At 43.4% G+C, this 19,182-nt stretch overlaps 1 protein-coding gene across 1 annotated transcript in view; it reads right to left on the bottom strand.

Moving 5' to 3' along the window:
* The window catches only part of T265_12628 (hypothetical protein), a gene marked incomplete at both ends in the record, with an annotated part of 35,335 nt that extends 27,768 nt beyond the window's left edge, over nt 1-7,567 (bottom strand). Inside the window, one exon of the mRNA XM_009164637.1 lies at nt 6,679-7,567. Within this exon, the coding sequence (XP_009162901.1) occupies nt 6,679-7,567 (889 nt within the window). The remainder of the gene's footprint in view (nt 1-6,678) is intronic.
* Nucleotides 7,568-19,182: the final 11,615 nt, after the last annotated feature.

Here is a 19,182-nt window from a genome sequence, read left to right as displayed (position 1 = left end):
AACATTGGAATGGTTGTCGGTTGCATCCAACCGTCAACTTGTTGGCTGGTTACTTGCTTTCTCACCCTCAGTCTTGCGTTCTACCACGGATTTTTTGGTACTGCACTGCAGTACTACCGTTTGGCATCGTATCACCAAAACTTTCGCAAATTACAAGTTAGCGCAGTGTGTACCGCAGATGCACACTACCTCCATCAAGGATGAGTTGGATTGATGCGCTACTCTTAGATGGATTCAAGTAGACTGTCAGGTCACTTATTTCAGTAACACAACTCACCCACTGTTGTCAAACATGACTTTGAATGCCAAAGACATAAATCTGGAGTATCAAGGGTAGGCAGGTGAGGTGATGCTTGTGAAACGCAGCTTGGGTGTTGCCATTAGTTGGGTCAAACGGATGGCCTTACTGGCGCTTTGAAATCACTCAGTAAGCTTCAAAATCCTTTGGAAGTTATACGGCCCACCAAGGGAAATCTGATATGTGATCATACCCGTCCGTGAAGTTTTAGAACGGTCGACTACGTAAATTGCGAACAAGACGGTAAAAAGGTTACAAGATTGCAATCCGTGGAAAAGTTCTAATTGTACTTCTACTTACCGAAGGCTGACACCTTTCCGCATATTTGATAGCGACCATCTCTCCACGGTTTTACCAGTTTATTATCGATTCGAGCATGAGAAGAATTGCAAAACTGAACCATCTTTATAAGCGTTATTGTCATCAGTCGACTCCCTAATGAATGGTGCCGTCATAACAGGGCCTAACTGGATATCATTGATTTTGCCGAAGTTGGGCTTAATTCTTTGATGCCCCAGTGAAAGTACTAACGTTCTTCGCCATCCAACTGTAGAGCTGTTTTACCTCGGTTCTGGTTCGGTCCTGGTTCTGGTTCTGGTCCTCTCTTTTACGAGCACGTTTCATTTGGTCACATCTGAGCTAATTCGGACAGTGTTCCTAGGCTATCAATGTGGTTAGTTTCGGACCCACCGTGACACTTCAGAGTAGACGAAAGAAATTTAGCGCAAGCTAATCTGAATGAATATTACCAACGTTTGGGTGCCCTTTAACCCGATAGGTTGCAAATAAGAGGCTCTAGGAGCTCCATGAGAATGCTACTCCGGGTTTTACTCGGGATTTGTCAGTCGCTTCTTGACCTATTAGCTTAAGCTGTCATCAAATTCTGAAACATCTGAATTTGAACTGCAGCAACGGATTGTAAGCTACTGTCCAAAGCTGTTTGTTCAGAAACACTTCACCTGTCGGTAAATAAAAAGTCGGTCAATTGGCGAACATTATGCTATGCTATTAATTGTTCCGTTCTTAATCGAACAACAGTGCAGGAATCTAAGTCGCCTAGAATAACCGCCTACAAACGTAAATTCGACCATTCCTGTACGAAATGAACATATATAGAAGCCGAAGGATAGACGAATGGACACATTTAGACCGAGAAGACGTTGAGTGACTGTGACAGGCTGGCTAATTCATCATCACCCAAAACGTCCTTCGTTCCCTTGGCTAGCTTAGCCACGTCGTGCGCGGTTAATTCAATTAAGCTGCAAAATGAACGACAGAAAATTTGAATGGATAGTTCGCCATCTGTCCGTGTGCGTGCGAGCGAGCGCACATGAATATATAGTCCGTCACATTACGGCACAAACGTTTGTCCACCGTGCTAGTAGCTCCCGTATATTTGTATACAGAAAAATCACAACTGCCTAGCTGGTAAACAAAGTGGGCTGGATGGTCATTCCAAGTGGATAACATGCTCACCCGAGGCTCTGTAGAGTAGTGGTTGGACCTGGATGCTGAATAGTCCTCAGATGGCGATCGTGAAAATAATGCTAATTACGCATTCATTCCCAGGGGTTTTGCGAATAGTCCCTCTTTTGTTGCTTAATGGATTTTATGGTGGGGTAGCGATGCAACTTTCAGAAACACATGTGGAATTTATTAATGAAGCCAACTTTCCTTTATTTGACTTCGCGGATGTGTCTTAACTGAAAGATTTTACTCAGAAGCTTCAAGAAAACTCTTAGACGGGTCACCATCGGTTTTGCTCTATGTGGGGTCAGCTTCATATCGTATTTGAAAACAGTGTGGAAGTCAGCCAGCTCACCGATGCCAGGCTAAAATGGTGGAGTTCGTTTTTCTACCTTCGTTCCTAGTAGAGCGTGAGCATGTAACCAATGGCGCAGAGTTGGCCGATAGACAGTGCTTATAGTCATATGTTTTACAACGTTTAAATGCAACATAGAGATTGCACGAAGTTCGATAGGTTTCATATATTCGCTGACCTCAAAGTTACGGTAGCGACGCCCATTCTGTCTTATTTTATCGATTAGTTAACGCTTAATCTAATATCGCCTCCGCGAGGATTTTCACTCGAATATAAGAGTAACTCATTCACAAGGGCCCATAAGCAGTCCAGTTAGTCTCGAAGATCGAATCATTCCAAAATCGTCCAATCGATCGTTGACAAGTCTTGCCTCATTCCTTCAAAGTCCTCGCACCAGAAGAATTCTCGGGGATCGCTTGGGTACCTCAGCAACAAACACACCGCATAGCCAGCTGAACAAGACGGTCATTGACAAGAATTGACTGATGCGAAATCAGAGGAATTAGGCCAAAGTATACTTGTTTAGGTTGACTTCCAACTTGGTTCTGTAGTTTTCAAAAAAATATCAGTTCAACGTGGTGCCATGGATCAACAAGTTGAGTATGCATCAAGTTCCATCATATAGTTGCAGCATATGGGCTTCCAAGTCGAGTGTGATTCGGGGTTTCATATTTTTTGGAACAAAATTGTTCACTGAAAAATAGTTTGTGTTAGAGTACCCCAACTGTCGCTGGCCAGTTTGGAGTTTTAAGCCAACCTCGGTACACACTCAATGCATACTCTCATAGGGAATTCTGGGTTCAAAATTGTTACAGCTGTTCTGTTTTGTATTAGTGTTTGCTATTCCACTAGCTTCCTGACAGCATAAGATAGTTTGGCTGGTGCAACCGTTCCGTTGTTGCGGAACAGGAGAACTAGCGGTGATTCAGTTAAGTCTCTTGATAAAACCAAATTGGTATGTAAACGAAAATATTTGCCAAATTTCATTCAATTTGGTCCAAGTAGAATGTATGGTTTATGGAAACTCGGGAGCTGCACCCAATGATAGGCCTCAACAATGACAAAACTGTTTCTGGGCTTCCAAAGTGTTTTCAGGACCTTTATAAGTAGTATATTGCATCTAAAGAAACAGAGTATTTTTAGCAATGGATTTACTAAACTTAGCTTATTTTCAAGTAAGCATGTCGCCAACAAAATTTGGTGAAAACGAACTGCAGTTTTATTAGGCTTGCGTGAGACCTATTACCGGAGCATCCCTACCTTATAAAGTACTGAGGACTGGCAATAAAGCGTTTGCAAATGAATTGTCCAGTTCACTAATGAAACCGTTGGCCACAGTAGACGTTGCAACAGTATCTGCTGTTCAGTTAACCTGTATTAGTGTTAGTTGTGAAGTAAACAAATTCTTAAACAGGCCAATGTTGTTTGGGCAACCTCCAGAGTGCTTTGAGTTTTCACTTTGCTAAACTTGGTTTCAAGCGATTTTCATCTCCTGACGGTCCCAAGGGTATCACCCATCTATGTCAGCATTAGAAAATTATGCAGTGTCCTCATAAAGTAGAAATAATCCTTCGCGAAGACAATGCTGAAAAAGGAGTTGTTCGATTTTATAACGGGAAAAAGTTGGTGTGACAGTCACTGGTACACGAACGGGAATTCTGATTTTTTTATTAACTCCCATGCCAGATTTCTCTGCTTAATTAGCTTGGACTTTTACTTTTCAGATGGAGCGACCGGATGCAGTTGTGTTATCCTCTCACAACTATTCAAATATTTTAGAACTTGTTTACTAACCGGAATTGGTTGATAGCGAGTGACAGCTGTCTCACCCCGGTACAATCACAGAATACAGTCACTTCTAAGGTGTCGGTTGCCCAGAAACGTGCAAAATTAGCATCGTTGTACCAAAGCAACATAACAGCTGTTTTTGAGCGATTGGTCGATAGCTGTGTGTGACCAAAGTAGTTGTCAAAACATGACAGCCGTTCAATGGTCACTTCTATCTCCTGTGGGAAACTTTTATTAAACCGAATGCATAAGCTTATCAGCTGACGTCATTGATTGAAGATGGATGTTTGCCGCATCCTGTAATGAATAAGTCAGCCCAATTTAGCAGGACTAAGGTGGTGCTTTTGGAAATTTAAGGTTCTACTTTGAGTTTTAGAATCAAGTTGCTTTAGGGCTGGAGCAATTCGAGCTAGAAGAATATGAATGGTCCAAGTGATTAGAGCGCGAATTCACTGACCTGAAAGTCCGTGGTTCGAACCCGACCTCTGCTTCTCGACACCCCTCTCTGGGCTTGGGTGACCTGGCAGTATCCCAGCCATCCTGCCTCCTTCGTGTGGTAGCTAGGCACCGAAAAGTTGCTACAGCTGAACGATTATATTAATATGAATTCCTTAACAAGCGCACTGATTTAGTTGAGCCTTTTTTGAACATAGTATCAGCAGTCAGGAATATCGATCATTCCTTGGAACTGTCCCCGGAGCTCCACTCAACCGGGCAAGCTCAACCAGCAGAAAGTAGACGTTTCAGCCTTTCTGATCAATGCATTAATTACCCATGCTATCATGTCAGCTCGACAGAGAGGGCGATGTTGTTTTCTTCGTGGTTCGTCTGCTTGTATACTGTTTTAGGTCTTGTTTTCGTGCGCGTACACACACGTTTCCTATCTGGTCTGACACGTGCAAATGAGCTGTCAAGTTGCTGCTTGATGGTATTTTTTCGTCAAGACTGAGCGTTTTTTTCTCTGAATGTTTGAATGGAAGCAGACGCGCTATACCCCATTTGGAAAGTAGGCCAACTTTGCCCATACTCTATCGAATATTAGCCGTGTGGCAAACCAGCTGGAAGGAAAAGGGACGGAGAAGTTTAAAGGTTCCCAACAGTGTGTTTGTTTGTGTGTGTATGTGCAGAAATCGTGAGTCACAAGCAGTGAAAGAACGTGGGTTTTGAACAAACTTTTGACAAGCACCGAGGGGGAACATCAGGCAATGCTTTCGCAGGATTAGAAACCAACCACCCACATCAACCTGAAGGTCCAGTCGTTAGAATAGGCAAGCAACCTGCTGCCGCTGCTGCAACGAGCCATGATGCCTTTGGGTGTCAGGCAACGAATATGCCAAAGTCACGATGTGGAGGTAGAAAGACAGTGAGTGGGAGAGAAACACTGGCAGCTAACTATCAGCTGATACAAGAAAACAGCGACATGACAACAACCACAGAATCGCGAATAACGGCATTGGTTTTGTGGACAAGTTATAAGAACAGAAACATCATTTCTCAGACCCTAAAGTTCATTGGTGAATTAAACATTATCTCTGACACTTACCAGCCCAGCCATCCTGCCTCCTTCGTGTGGTAGCTAGGCACCGAAAAGTTGCTACAGCTGAACGATTATATTAATATGAATTCCTTAACAAGCGCACTGATTTAGTTGAGCCTTTTTTGAACATAGTATCAGCAGTCAGGAATATCGATCATTCCTTGGAACTGTCCCCGGAGCTCCACTCAACCGGGCAAGCTCAACCAGCAGAAAGTAGACGTTTCAGCCTTTCTGATCAATGCATTAATTACCCATGCTATCATGTCAGCTCGACAGAGAGGGCGATGTTGTTTTCTTCGTGGTTCGTCTGCTTGTATACTGTTTTAGGTCTTGTTTTCGTGCGCGTACACACACGTTTCCTATCTGGTCTGACACGTGCAAATGAGCTGTCAAGTTGCTGCTTGATGGTATTTTTTCGTCAAGACTGAGCGTTTTTTCTCTGAATGTTTGAATGGAAGCAGACGCGCTATACCCCATTTGGAAAGTAGGCCAACTTTGCCCATACTCTATCGAATATTAGCCGTGTGGCAAACCAGCTGGAAGGAAAAGGGACGGAGAAGTTTAAAGGTTCCCAACAGTGTGTTTGTTTGTGTGTGTATGTGCAGAAATCGTGAGTCACAAGCAGTGAAAGAACGTGGGTTTTGAACAAACTTTTGACAAGCACCGAGGGGGAACATCAGGCAATGCTTTCGCAGGATTAGAAACCAACCACCCACATCAACCTGAAGGTCCAGTCGTTAGAATAGGCAAGCAACCTGCTGCCGCTGCTGCAACGAGCCATGATGCCTTTGGGTGTCAGGCAACGAATATGCCAAAGTCACGATGTGGAGGTAGAAAGACAGTGAGTGGGAGAGAAACACTGGCAGCTAACTATCAGCTGATACAAGAAAACAGCGACATGACAACAACCACAGAATCGCGAATAACGGCATTGGTTTTGTGGACAAGTTATAAGAACAGAAACATCATTTCTCAGACCCTAAAGTTCATTGGTGAATTAAACATTATCTCTGACACTTACCAGGGCACTTTTATGCCACTTCAAACAAAGCGGAAAAGTGGGTAGGCTTTGTGAAATGTGCAAACTTTTGATATTACACAGTAAGACTTATACACGCTAACCTGATGTATCATAGAGTCAGACCGGTTGCCTAAACTGGAAACCAGGGGAGGAAGAAATTCTCATTCATGTGACACAATCAAGGGTTAACATGTTCCTAAAACTATACTTACTACTATCCTCAGAATTGGCATGATCTCGAGACCTGGTGGTTACCCGATCATGATCACCTCCGTCTCCATTTAACATTCGATCTCCTCGTCGACTCCCGATAGCAGTGTTGCCATTCATCGTAGCCGTCGCATTAGCCAACTTTGTTTGCCGGATTCTTGAAGATGGTCGGTTTGGTGCATATGGCGAATGGTTTCCATGGTAGTCGATGAAGTGAGTGTGCGGTCCAGGTGACGAAGAATGCGGTTGTGTGCCATTTGCTCTGTTGGGTTTGCAGAAGTAATTCGGGTGTCCGTCTACCAGCGCTGACGAGTGCTGATAAGAAAAGGGTTCTGATTCCGAATGCGATCCAGACGGGAGCGAAGGCGGTGGTGGAGGTACCATCCCAGACCCACCAGTAGGTGAGCTGAGTTGGGTGGAACTGGAGGGACCAGGCAGAATAGCCGGTATGCCATACTGGGAGTAGGAATAAGGATAGTCGTAATGTGAAGGTGCATGTGTCGAACCGGGATGATCTGTATAGTGCATGGAAGAGTCTAAGCGTGGCACAATTGACTGAAAAGGGTTGAATTCACTTCCTCGAATATAGTGAGAGAAGTACTGATTGTAGTAATTGCTGGAAGTCATACTGGATCTCAAAGGTGGCGATAAGTCGTAGGTGCTTAGACTGCAACTGGCCGGTGTGGTATGAGACTGTTGATAAGATTGTGTGGTACCGTAAAATGGTGGGGAGGTTTGGTTCAGTGAACTACTGGGTCGATCCCGTTGGCCAGATGTTGTGGAAGTCTGTGTGTTTGTACTTGAATTAACTGCGTGCACGGCAGCACTGACTGGTGTGCTTGAAACTGCCGACACGCTGTTGGTGCCGGAGTACCCAAGACCGTGGTTTGTCTGCAAGGATGAAAAAAATTCATTAAATAGGACGTCTGTTGAGCAGATAAATGGGTCATCGAGGCTACACATGTGCAACCGTTTATGACATTATGGATCTCGCTCCCATAAAAGTAACGACAAGTTTCCCCTTGCTATATGAGCATTAAAAATGTTATTGGTTTTATGCCACTTTAGTACATGGCTGATATCACCTTAAGCTACTGGTTAATTGTACCAGAGGAAAAGAGTATCTATCAGTTATCACATATTTCAACCGTCAGTATTCCAACTCGTGATGTTATCACCCTATTATGATTCTAAGGACCCAATGAACAGCGATGAGCTCATTCGCGCATTTCCGTTTAGCGGTGAACGAACGACAGAATCCCCATTTTCGAACAACAATAGTGAACATTGTACTAACCGGACTTTTGAATTCGACAAATATTCCCTAGGCTTCAATCAGTTTTAATCACTAATGCTATGATTTCTGACTGGAATTTTGAGCGAGAGTGAGGAAAGACCGATCTGAAAAGGAATGGAATGTGGGCGAATAAACGAGCATAACGAAACGGAATAAAGAGCAAGTTTAACCAATGGTGCCTCTTCCTCAAGGTCTTGTGCTAGCCCCTTCGATGCCTAGCTGTCATGCTACCCGAATAAAACACAACAGCTAAGATAATGCAAGGTTACGCAAGCCCAGACAGCAGCAGTCGCGATGGCAGTGTTGGGTTCGAACTAAGATACTTTCGGTTTTTAAGCTCAAACCTTAACTACAAAGCTATCTCGAGCACAATGTAAGCATGTACTTCCCGGTAAGTCTACCAGCCGGTTTCCCATCGCTATTGCAACCTGAAAAAACTAACTTGAGAGTAGCAAAAATGCTACGGTAAAATAGCAGGCCTCCCGTCTTCATAAATGACATAATAAATCTGTCAGTAGTACCCGCGTGATTGAACTGCACTTGTCACCTCACCGAATAAATCCTCACTAAGTTTATCTGTGAGAGACCCGAAAGTTTCACTGTTTGTCCAGAACAACGTAATCTGTCACCGTTTTTTTTCGAGCACGTATATGCTCAGTTTTTTAAGAATATGGCTTTCAGCCTGTTTGAGTAAATTGTTTTCAGTCAGTGTTTGATGCATTGGTTGAAATCATTAGCCTATCAGAATCAGACTTGTGCCTCCGTTGATTGCTTCAACACAGGTTTTCTTGCCATACATACAACATGGCAAGATTCCAAAAAGTTGACACCAGCACTAGTAAGCAAGCAAATCTAAGATTTGGAGTCGAATGCATAGCCACCATTATTGAATCTCCGTAAGGAATTCCCTTATAATAAGTACGGTTTGTAGAGTATATTGCGCATCTCACATTTTCACTTCTCAAGACGTCTATTGTTTCCGTTTTTCTGGCGAAATCTATCCATTTTTTCAGCCTTTTCTCCACTTACTGTAAACACAATACTTTTATAGCCCTCTTTCTTTGCATCCCGCCGTGCTAGATTTATCTTGTAGTCCATGCCACAATAATTGACGTCGTAGTCTGATGAAAGGGATATTTAGAGAACACTCGGTGGCTTGTATACGCGAAACCGTGTGTCAGATATGTGCTGCCACAGGCCTTTAAAAAAAAGTACAACGTTGTCCGGTGGCATCAAATTACGCAAATCTTGACAGGTCATCATTATGGACGGTCTTTCGTGCAACGGTTGTTGATTAACGGCTCACTGGGAAAATGTGATTAGATGATTTGTTTATTCCTTAGGAATCTGGACGGGCTGTGACAGTAAAAGTTAATGCAAAGAATATACAAATGACGTTTATGTGCTGACATCTACAAGGCGCATTCTGGTGCCGATAAACACTCATTGTACAGGACTGACTGATGGTTCTCTTTGGGCTCGATCAGTGGGGCACCAGGGAATCTTCATGATATGTTTATTTGCTGATATTTACTGGGACACAAAATGAAGAAACCTTACTCTTACGTCAGTTGCTTGATGTTTTTTCAAGCGTTTGTGTTGGTTCAGATTTGTTCTAGATAACCAAATTATCATAGTTTTTATTTCAATTTTTATCGTTGTCATCAAGTGACAACACGTTGTCATCAATGACAAACATTGAGGTCACCGATAACTCAAAAGGAACAGCGGTTGGTTAAACTTGATGCTATACTGCTTCCAGAAATGTGTTGAAGCGCGTTGCTGTAAAACTATTAACATTTTACTCCGTTAAAAAAGCAGTTTATGCAAACAAACGCACGTTAATTCACTCGAACCCACGTGTTCGAGCAGAGGCGTCTGATAATCAATCAACTAGTTAGTGTGAAATTGAGACCTGGTAAGCTATAGGTGGATGGGCGGGAAAAAATCTTGACAATAATGAAACAGAGTACCATAATAACACAGGTTTTGTCGATTTCTTCAGGTTCATAAAACGCTCAGTCGAACTTTGCAAGGTTTATTCAACTTTGGACAAACCTTACATTGGGGGTACTCCTACAAAAAACAGCAGTAACGTTACAAAGAAGCGGACATGAGTGGATTTTGTAAACCACACCGATTCGATTTGACTGGCGATCATCGGATGGTCCTTCATTTGATGCTCAGACCAAAATTTGTCGATAGTTAATCGGAAGTTGAAAAGGTCTTAGTAAATGCTGATTATGCGCAGTTCGTGTACATTCTGTATGAACGGAAAATCTGGCGGTTGCTTTTCGTTTAGATTCGTATGCCAGGATTCAACTACCAATTGGAGTCTTCTAATGCTTCGTCAAAAACCGAATAAGATAGTTGATTCAATGATGGCTTATGATATGAGTCGACTCGGGTTGGCAAACCTAAATTCATTATTATTGTCCGATAGGCGCAACACACCACTCATAAGGTTTCCGAAAACAACTCTGGCAGCCAACAACCGGTTTCGCGCTTCTTGGGTCTCATCAGATTAAAGCAGTCTCGAATATCATACCAACTTAAACATGGTACAGCACATTCAGCTGATTGGAAAATCATAAACCAGAGTTTCAGTTGGGTCTCCCGTGAACACCAAATAGTATTGTTCGGCAAATTTAGGCATAGATACCCTCCCTAAATAGTACATTCAATTTTAAGGAAAACACTGCATTGTCTTCAGTGGTGTAGTGTGCTCAGAAAGGGAAACCTCCCAAGCGTAGTCCATAGATGCGTTCTTCGGTATCAAGACTACAAAAGACCTTTCATGGGAACCGACTGCACTTTTCAGGTTAAAATAGGCTTCGGTACCTTATGTTACATATACAGCCCATTTAAAGCCTAATTTATAGTAGGCGGAATGGTATATAGACTGATTTGTCGTAATATTTGGACTGGTTATCTTGACATCGACGAAGAAGTTTCGTTTCGTTGGGCTTGGCGAACTAGTGTGCTGCCTACACGATGCACAAAACGGAGAGCGAAAATTCAGCGATCAACATTATGGTAGTGGTTACGTGATGGTTTTCCAATTCTCACAAGGAATAGACCAAGATCCGGTGATTTCCTGTTTTCTCCGGTTTCTGGAAACAGGCCTGGATCCACGGCAATTTGGCATGATAATGCACTCGTATAGCCTACCTACTTCACAGCTATTTGTTTATAACATTAAGCCTCTGCGTGAACTATCTCACAGTCCAGAGTTTAGTCTGACTGAAAACGTCTGCGCGCTACTAAACGGGGTTTTAGTAAGCATGCAGCCAGGTACTCATACCCTGAATAAATTGAGATATACTTTCTGGCAGAAATGGGAAAAATTAAAAGTCGAGTTTGTGTAAGACGTATTCCAACGCAGGAGAGAAGGACGCATTGGAGTCCAGACTAATGAAAATCACTACAGTTTTGACTGTGTGATTATTCTGATCGGTTGAACCGTATTTCCCCAGCAACATTCCCTGGCCGCCATAAATTGGCCGCATGTTCACATCACACGCCTTCTGTCCTTGTGCAATCATTTTGGCAAGTCCACACTAAGGAGGGGAATCAGTGAACTTCAGTTTCACATTTGTTCAAGTTCGTCAACAACTCATATGCTTGGCGTTGCAGGGGTTTGAAATCTGAACACCTGTACTGCGAGACAAGCGTGTTATCACTACTTCACCGGTTCGAGTTTCGAGCTCCTGTGGAATCACCAGACTATCGACACATGCAGGACAGTTACTTGATCGTCGTCTGAACGGTTAACATCTAGTCATATAGCTTGAGCTTGAATGGGTTCACCAGTTCAGGCGTAATAATTCAGCGCGTGCTGTTGATGTAGTGGTAACACACTAAACTCATATATCACATGTCAATAGTTCAGTCCCCAGCACGGGCAAAGATATGAATTAATGATGAGCTCTGAAAAGCCTGAAACTGGAATTAAGTGCTTCCGCTTCTTGATATGGACTTGCCAAAATGACCACGCTAGGAAAAGACTGTTCAAACTAGAATAGTGAGAACGAGAATTCCACGAATCCCGCATAGAACTAAGAACAAATAGACTCAGCAAACACCAATTTCGAATCTAAGCGCACTGCCGATAGAGAAACTAATCTCCCACCACAGTTTCCAAGTACTACATATAGTCCTTTCAAAAATACTATTCAATGACAGGCCACTTCTCCCAGTTTAACAATACAGGCAGCCACATCTGTAGTCTCTTTGAAGTGCGACCACTCTTTGAGAGGGGAGAAATAAAAATTAGTTTCAGATGTTGGTGTTGTGAAATTTTGTAAAATATGTACTCACATCACTAGAACAATTGTCATTCTGTCCAGACGCAATCATTCTGGTGAGTCCATATCTGTATCGCCCATTACTTTACCATTTGAAATTCTCCAAATTTCGTCTGTCTCTATCGGTAAGCCCCGCTCCACTTTTGTGTTTAGCGCATCTGTATGAACTGGCATTTATTTATTCCTACCACTTCACTTATTTGACCTTGAGGTCATCCAGCCATTTTGTGGTCGACCTTATGCACGTGTGACTGTCTCACGTAGGAGTGTTTACTCTTTTGGTTTGTACTTTTGTAGTCCAGGTGGGCCATACATTTTGCACGAGTATCTACTGTCGAGGCTTGTATAGTTTGTGAATTGATGTCCTACGTTATTGGCACCGTATAGAAGCCCAGATCCGACTTTGTTTGGCCTTCCCCGAGGCTTTGGGATTGCACGTCATTTAAAGATACCGTTTGCCCGTAACAATACCAGAGCGGGGTGGCAATGATTCGAGTTCTGCTCTTAATAGAGCTCATCAGCAATGCGCACCAAATGGTGATGTCCGGGTGTGAACTTATCTGACATACGAGGTGAGCGTGTTACCACTACTCCACCAGCGCGTGCTGGACTCATCCGAATTTCTTCTTGCCTCTGAACAGGTGAACATATTCGCGTTTCAACGGTGAGCGGAACGCCCGACGCCTCGAGTTCAAACTTCGGCACGGCCATTGAATATGTACTGCTGAGAGCTCTAATGAGAGCGAAACTCGATTCCAATGATTCTGCCCTCCCGGTTGATATGGATTCGCCAGAATCATTGCGTCAAGACAGGAGGACGATTGTTCAAACGAGAGCCATGTGAGTTGTGTTCTACGAAATAATTAGTCATTCTTCTCATAGTGGTTGATGCTCCGTCGACACCTTCCTCGAAGAGACAACGGTGTGATATTCAGGCATCTGTATTCGTCTCAACATGTGCATTTTATAAAAGTTTACTGCCAAATTTGCAGTCAAGTGATGAATTATAAAACCGAAACTGTGACTACAAATGCTCCTAAACAGCACCAGTTTGAGATTAAGACTCTAGAATAACCGGAACAAAAGCTCTTGAAAGCGATTACAGATGTCAGCACCATGCATTTCAAAGCTTAGAGTTTCCCCGCACCTGCGCAAAATCAGCTCTTTCAGACCTCACTGGCATGGAAACACTCGGCGTCGGTAAATCCACAAAAGTACTTGAAATTTCTAGGTATGTCTCTATGAGGTGGAACAGGTGCACTGGCCATCAGGGCTTTATGCAGTCCAGTCATCAAGTGCCGAAGAGCGAACCAATATAGATCTGCTTCATTGGTCTGCTTTATCGATCGTGCATGTGACAAATTTTTCCCATCCGTCCATCAATTTCAAACAGAGCGCTTCATTTTGGGCATCCCTTAATGTGGCGCACTTCTACCCGGAAACATAAACGAGCTAGCGAATGTGGTCGGAAGTTCAAGGACACTTGATGTTTCGGTGATACCTGCACACCCGCCGTCCAGAAAAACTTTTGCGGTCTCTAAATTTAAGCTAACTTCGAAAGAATCAGGTCAGATTCACCGATTTCCAAGCAGCGTCAGCATAAGCTCCTCACAGTGTTTGTATCACTTATACCGTGAGTAGACGTTCAACTGCTAAACACTGATGACAGACAAATTCGGATGGAATTTCAGCCAATTAGATTTATGCACACCATCGGTTTTTTTGCGGAAAAACGCCTTTCATTGGTGACGAGGGCTGCTCTCGAATTCCTCAGACATTGTTTACACCCATCATTAACACCAGTCTGTCTGCACTGTTTTGCAGATTTTGACGGTTACGAAATTCTCCGTCCATTTTATGTTACAGTTTATACTTTTACATACCCCACAGGTGCGGCCCGGTACGGTTGATTTGCCATTTTTGAAGCTTACAAATTGTTCGATTTCCTTTCCGTCCATTTTATGTTAGTTTATACTTTTACGCACCCCACAGGTGCGGCCCGGTACGGCTGTTTTGCTATTTTTGAAGCTTACAAATTGTTCGATTTCGGAGGAATTTCAGGTTAATTTTATTTTTAGGCCAGTTTTTCGCCGTCGTCAACAATTCGCGCAAGGGTGTACACTTGCACGCCCGTGAAAATGTCAGTTGCACCTGACACACCCAGCCATAATTCTCGTTCGCTAGCTTGTTCGAAAACAGGAGGACAAGCGGAGGATTAATGGCACTGACACGTCCAATTTTCGTCCATCCCAGGGTTTTTCACCTGGTCATTTGTTGTAACGCTGAAGTTGGTTTGGTTTTTAGTTAGGGTACACACTTGCTCGTTCGTTCACTCGCAGGTTCGTTAGTTGGCTTGTCAGCTAGCTTGCGCGCTTTTAGATACTCGCACAGTTAATCCAACAAGGGGATTAGAGACTGAGAATGACGTGAGCAAATTTACCAGGTTTGAAGGCCTAAAAAATAAACTATAAGTGAAGGGTGGAACGAACTTATTTATTCGATATTTCGCCTAGGAATTACCGAGGAGAAAAATACTGTGAAAAAATGCTGAGAAGTATCTGTTCCCACACCAAGAAACTTTCTGTATGGAACCTCAGTTGCGCTGTTCTTGGGATCAGTGGACTCGAACTAATGGCGCCACGCTTACTATTCCATCTATTCAGACACCAGTTATACCAGTAACAACCCACCTCTTGCGAATAACCTCACCACTGATGTTTACATCAATTTTACTTTTGAAACATCTCTCTCTTCATTTTCCCGAGCCTTCTTCAAACATCCAATCACTCCTTTTTCTCGAATGGGCTGCGCAACTCCTTCAGAATCTCATTTGAGTCTAAACTACCAGCATCTTCTTTAGCAAATGATTGTTTGCTTTCCTGAATAAATGTATTTTTCTGAAGGAACGCTACTCATAAAATTGCTGAATGCTCTTTGACTGCCCACGACTGCTTTTAAGCAGAACGTGAGTTTGGTGGAAGCTCATGGGCCACGTCCACCTGATGAGTTCCATAAAGGGTAAAACCGATAGCGGCCTTTCGATGAGTTTTCAGGAACCCAACAAGTCAGAAATTACACCACGATATCCTGAATATTTACCAACTAAAGCATGAGGCAGTCTGTGTAGCAGATTCAGTTGAAGAATATTATAATAGAGCGATTCAGTTGGGATTTAGCTGAGTCCCCATTTGAAAATCGAATTAATTTGCAAAGGAATTTACTTCGCGAACTCTTCTTTACTTTAACCTTGTTCCAATCTGTAGAGCCAAATTTGAACATCTAATCCTAACTGCTGATTCACTCTACAACTCAAAAGTGCCTTTGCTATCTTTCAGGTCATGGATTTGGTCAACTCGGACGGTGTGGTATGTCTTTCCACGCGAGAATGCCTAATGAATAATAGCTAAGACTGCAGGTACTCTTTTAATGCGATAATTCTGTTAGCCTGGCTTCTCTTTGTCAAGGGGGTTAAGTGGACAGAATCGTGCCCAACCTTTTGAACAACCTTGATCATGGCGTGATTTCAGAGGAATCCGTCTTTTTTGGGAAGTGACGCACTTTGAACAACGTTCCAATTTTAGTGATACTTTGGCTTTGTACATGTTGCCTAATTCGGAAGACAGGCTGTTGTGAAGATGCTTTATGCCTGGTGACTCGAAAAAAACCCGGATAGCAGACTGATCGCACCAAAATTAGCCAGTTCATCAAATAATTTTGATTTTCTTAGTTAGAGAGCAATACAAACTTTACATTTATTATGCGGGGAACCTTTATGGTCCAGAAAGCCCTCACCGTCACCCATCTGGGTGTTATTCCTACCTAATGTTTAATGCATCTGGGATTTTGGGCTGACGGAGACCTCAGTTGCCTTGGCAGCCCGCAACTTCAGGCTAGCAACACACGCTAACGAACTTCCATACGGGCCGAGTCATAGTGGCAACATCATGTAGTTGGTCCGTTATCCGGAGCAAATCGACAAGCAAACCACTTCTTTTCTAAGGATTCTTTCATGAGTGGGGCTGCTGGGCAAGTCACACAGCCACGTTTGACACATGAAGGCCGGATGCGATATGAACTTGGCTGGTTGCTATCCTGTCAGATCATAGACATGGGGACAGGCAGCCTGTCAGGTCAGACGTCCACATCCAGTGTTTGCCAATATTAGCTTTCCAGATTTTGCTGCCCATAAATTAGATACGCGGTTTCGGATGCCCATCTTTCAGCGACTTATCACGACTTTTGAAACACTGACCGATGTAAGGTAAAAACCCACAGGTTACCTGTTTTCTTAGTTGCACTTTGTAGAACAAGAAACAGCAACAGGAATAATGAAACTCAACCGATTTGTACAAGCGGAACTCACCGATGTGGCACCCGGTGATTCAACCGAGGAGGTGGAAGAGGAGGACAGTGTCGCGCCTATTGCATTAGCTATTGTGACGAATTCGGAACTTTTCTCCGAATGATTAGACGTGCATTTGAAGGCCTCGCGGTCGCGCGTGTCATGGGGAGCAGTGAGAGCGTCGGCTGAGCGTGACGGTGGTGGGGGGACATCAGAACGGTTGTTGTTGTATACACCACTGCTTAGCTGACCATTCGAACCACCCAAAGAGGTGTAGACATGAGCGGACTGTACGTTTTCTCCGATGTCACTGAATAAGTTTGGTGTGGAGGGTCGATTAGGGAGTGGACTTGACGCTGATCCAGTGGATCCCGCAGATTCTCTGTCATCACAAACTAAATCTAAGGGCATTTTCCCCTTTAAGCAGGCAATGTATCTCGCGCAAAAGCTGTCACACAATTCATGAACCTAAAATAAGAAGGAAGCGAAGTTATCGAAACTATCACTCGCTTGAATTAACGTGGCACTGATCTAGGAACATAGTACTTATGCGGGCTCTATCGTACACAATACGAGTAAATGGGATGCTTTACTTCATTTTCATGAGACGGCGCTGACTTGTTCGTTATACTTGTTCGCCATGCACCGGTTCGTCTTAAACAAAAGGATTCACTGCAGAAAAGGGTGTATATAACATTCAGCTGAGGCTGTTGTATTAACTACGGTTTGTGTTCTAAATAAAACGATTGTCCGACCATGAAACCGAAATCTGGCAAACATGTAGATGAATCTCAGATGATTTTGTTCGCTCAAGGCATCGCTTTCTTGAAATTTCGGCTAGGAACGAACCTGAAGGTCCATACCGTATTAAAAATTCAGAGGCTTACAAAAAGCTGACAGTGGAACAAGTGCACGTGACTGGACTTTTAGTAGTCCTCGCCACATCGGAATCACTACTCTTTCTCGAGGCAAATGGTGCTGATTTGTGAGTAAATTTTGTGCAACAAAGCACCACACTCAAACGTTCCTTCATGAAGACGACGTATGATATAATGATAGGCCAAATATAAAAGCCCTTTTGTCCATGATGAAGTGATCGACAGTCCGAATAAGTGTGTGCATTGCGCATTCAGAAACCACTCACTTTATCCAGCTCTTACAACTAATTTTCGGCCCCACCAAAAATCTTCGAACCCATTGTACACGACAGTAAGTTTTGGGTGTGATTCCTTACCCACCAAGTGTCCAGTTTGGTTGTGTGGGAGTATTTTGGCTTAAAGAGATGATTCTTCAAGGAAATTTAATCATTGTTGGTTCTACTTAGAGTAGCATTCACTGAGCATCTACGCGTCCATCTTACCCTTTTGTTCGCTGCCTCACATCTGTCAGCCGTCAAAAATTCCTTGAGCTTCGTAATTCCGATCCGCTAGAAGGCAGAACCTTGACTTTCACAATCGAAAGAGACATTCAACTGAAAAAAATGTTTGAGCAACATTCGATTGTGTGTTGGTCATCACTGGTGATGTCAAGACTGTTTTGAGTGAGTGAAACTCGGTCCGTCTAATATCGCACAGCCAGCGAATGGGGATGGTGGCAAGTGACGCTTTCAGCCACGCACACAGATATTTTATTTCTACCTCAGAGTTAGCCCGCGGGGGTCGAGTTTCCTCCTGATAATTAATGGGGGGAGTGTTGCTAACACAGTGCAAAACTCTGACTATCAAGGACATTCTGATTGAAGTTGTTTATAGTAGTCACATCTAAGGTTGCCTGGCAGTGTTAGTTCTTCTATCCTTATTGTGTACAACGTGATTCCCTGTTTCTGTTGTTTCGGTGTTGCGCCCGTACCACCTTTCTTGTTTTTGACCTGAAAGTAAACGTCTATTTGACCTCGTCATCGCACGTGTTGTTTAAATCAATACGTGGGTCCCTCTATCTTGTATCCACTTTGCCTTGAGTCGGCGCGGACTTTGGGACCCCGATGGGAATTAGCAGTTCCTAAACTGGTGTACAGAAGCCGTCCTGGTCACGCACTTTAAGGTTTGTACAGTTTTATTTTTTTATTATTGTATTTATAATACCGCATTCGTAGAAACGATTTGGCTTTTGTGGTTTTGCGCGTAACTCAACGTGATCCAACTGACCGCTGAAAACAGTCACTTGAAAGCAAGTCTTTGGTTTCCTTCCGCTTTCATACCTTGTCCTCAATGGTACTAGTCTCACATAATTTGCCTTCAGAGATCAAGACGCCAAAATTGGACAATTTAAGATTGTGATACTGGTCGCTGGCCTGTTCGCTGAGGTGGGCAGTGTGATTGCAAACGTTTCATCACCAATCGAGGTTACATTATCAGTGCGTTATTAGGGAGCATAGCGATGCGTAGCGGTGGGTTAGTCGTTGTGCGCTGAGTAGTCTTACGCGTGTGTTGATATACGTGCTGCTAGAAGGGGATGACCTTTGATCGCGATTAGTTGTTTGGTCGGACGGTTCCATTGGTTGCTCTGTTATCCTACGTCCTCTTTCGCCAATGCCCACGTGATTTTTGAGCTTGGCATCCCC

The sequence above is a fragment of the Opisthorchis viverrini genome (assembly GCF_000715545.1).
Source record: "Opisthorchis viverrini unplaced genomic scaffold opera_v5_7, whole genome shotgun sequence".
Classification (NCBI taxonomy): Eukaryota; Metazoa; Platyhelminthes; class Trematoda; order Opisthorchiida; family Opisthorchiidae; genus Opisthorchis; species Opisthorchis viverrini.
Note: the sequence above shows the minus strand (reverse complement) of the source record. Positions and strands in the feature narration are given on the sequence as shown.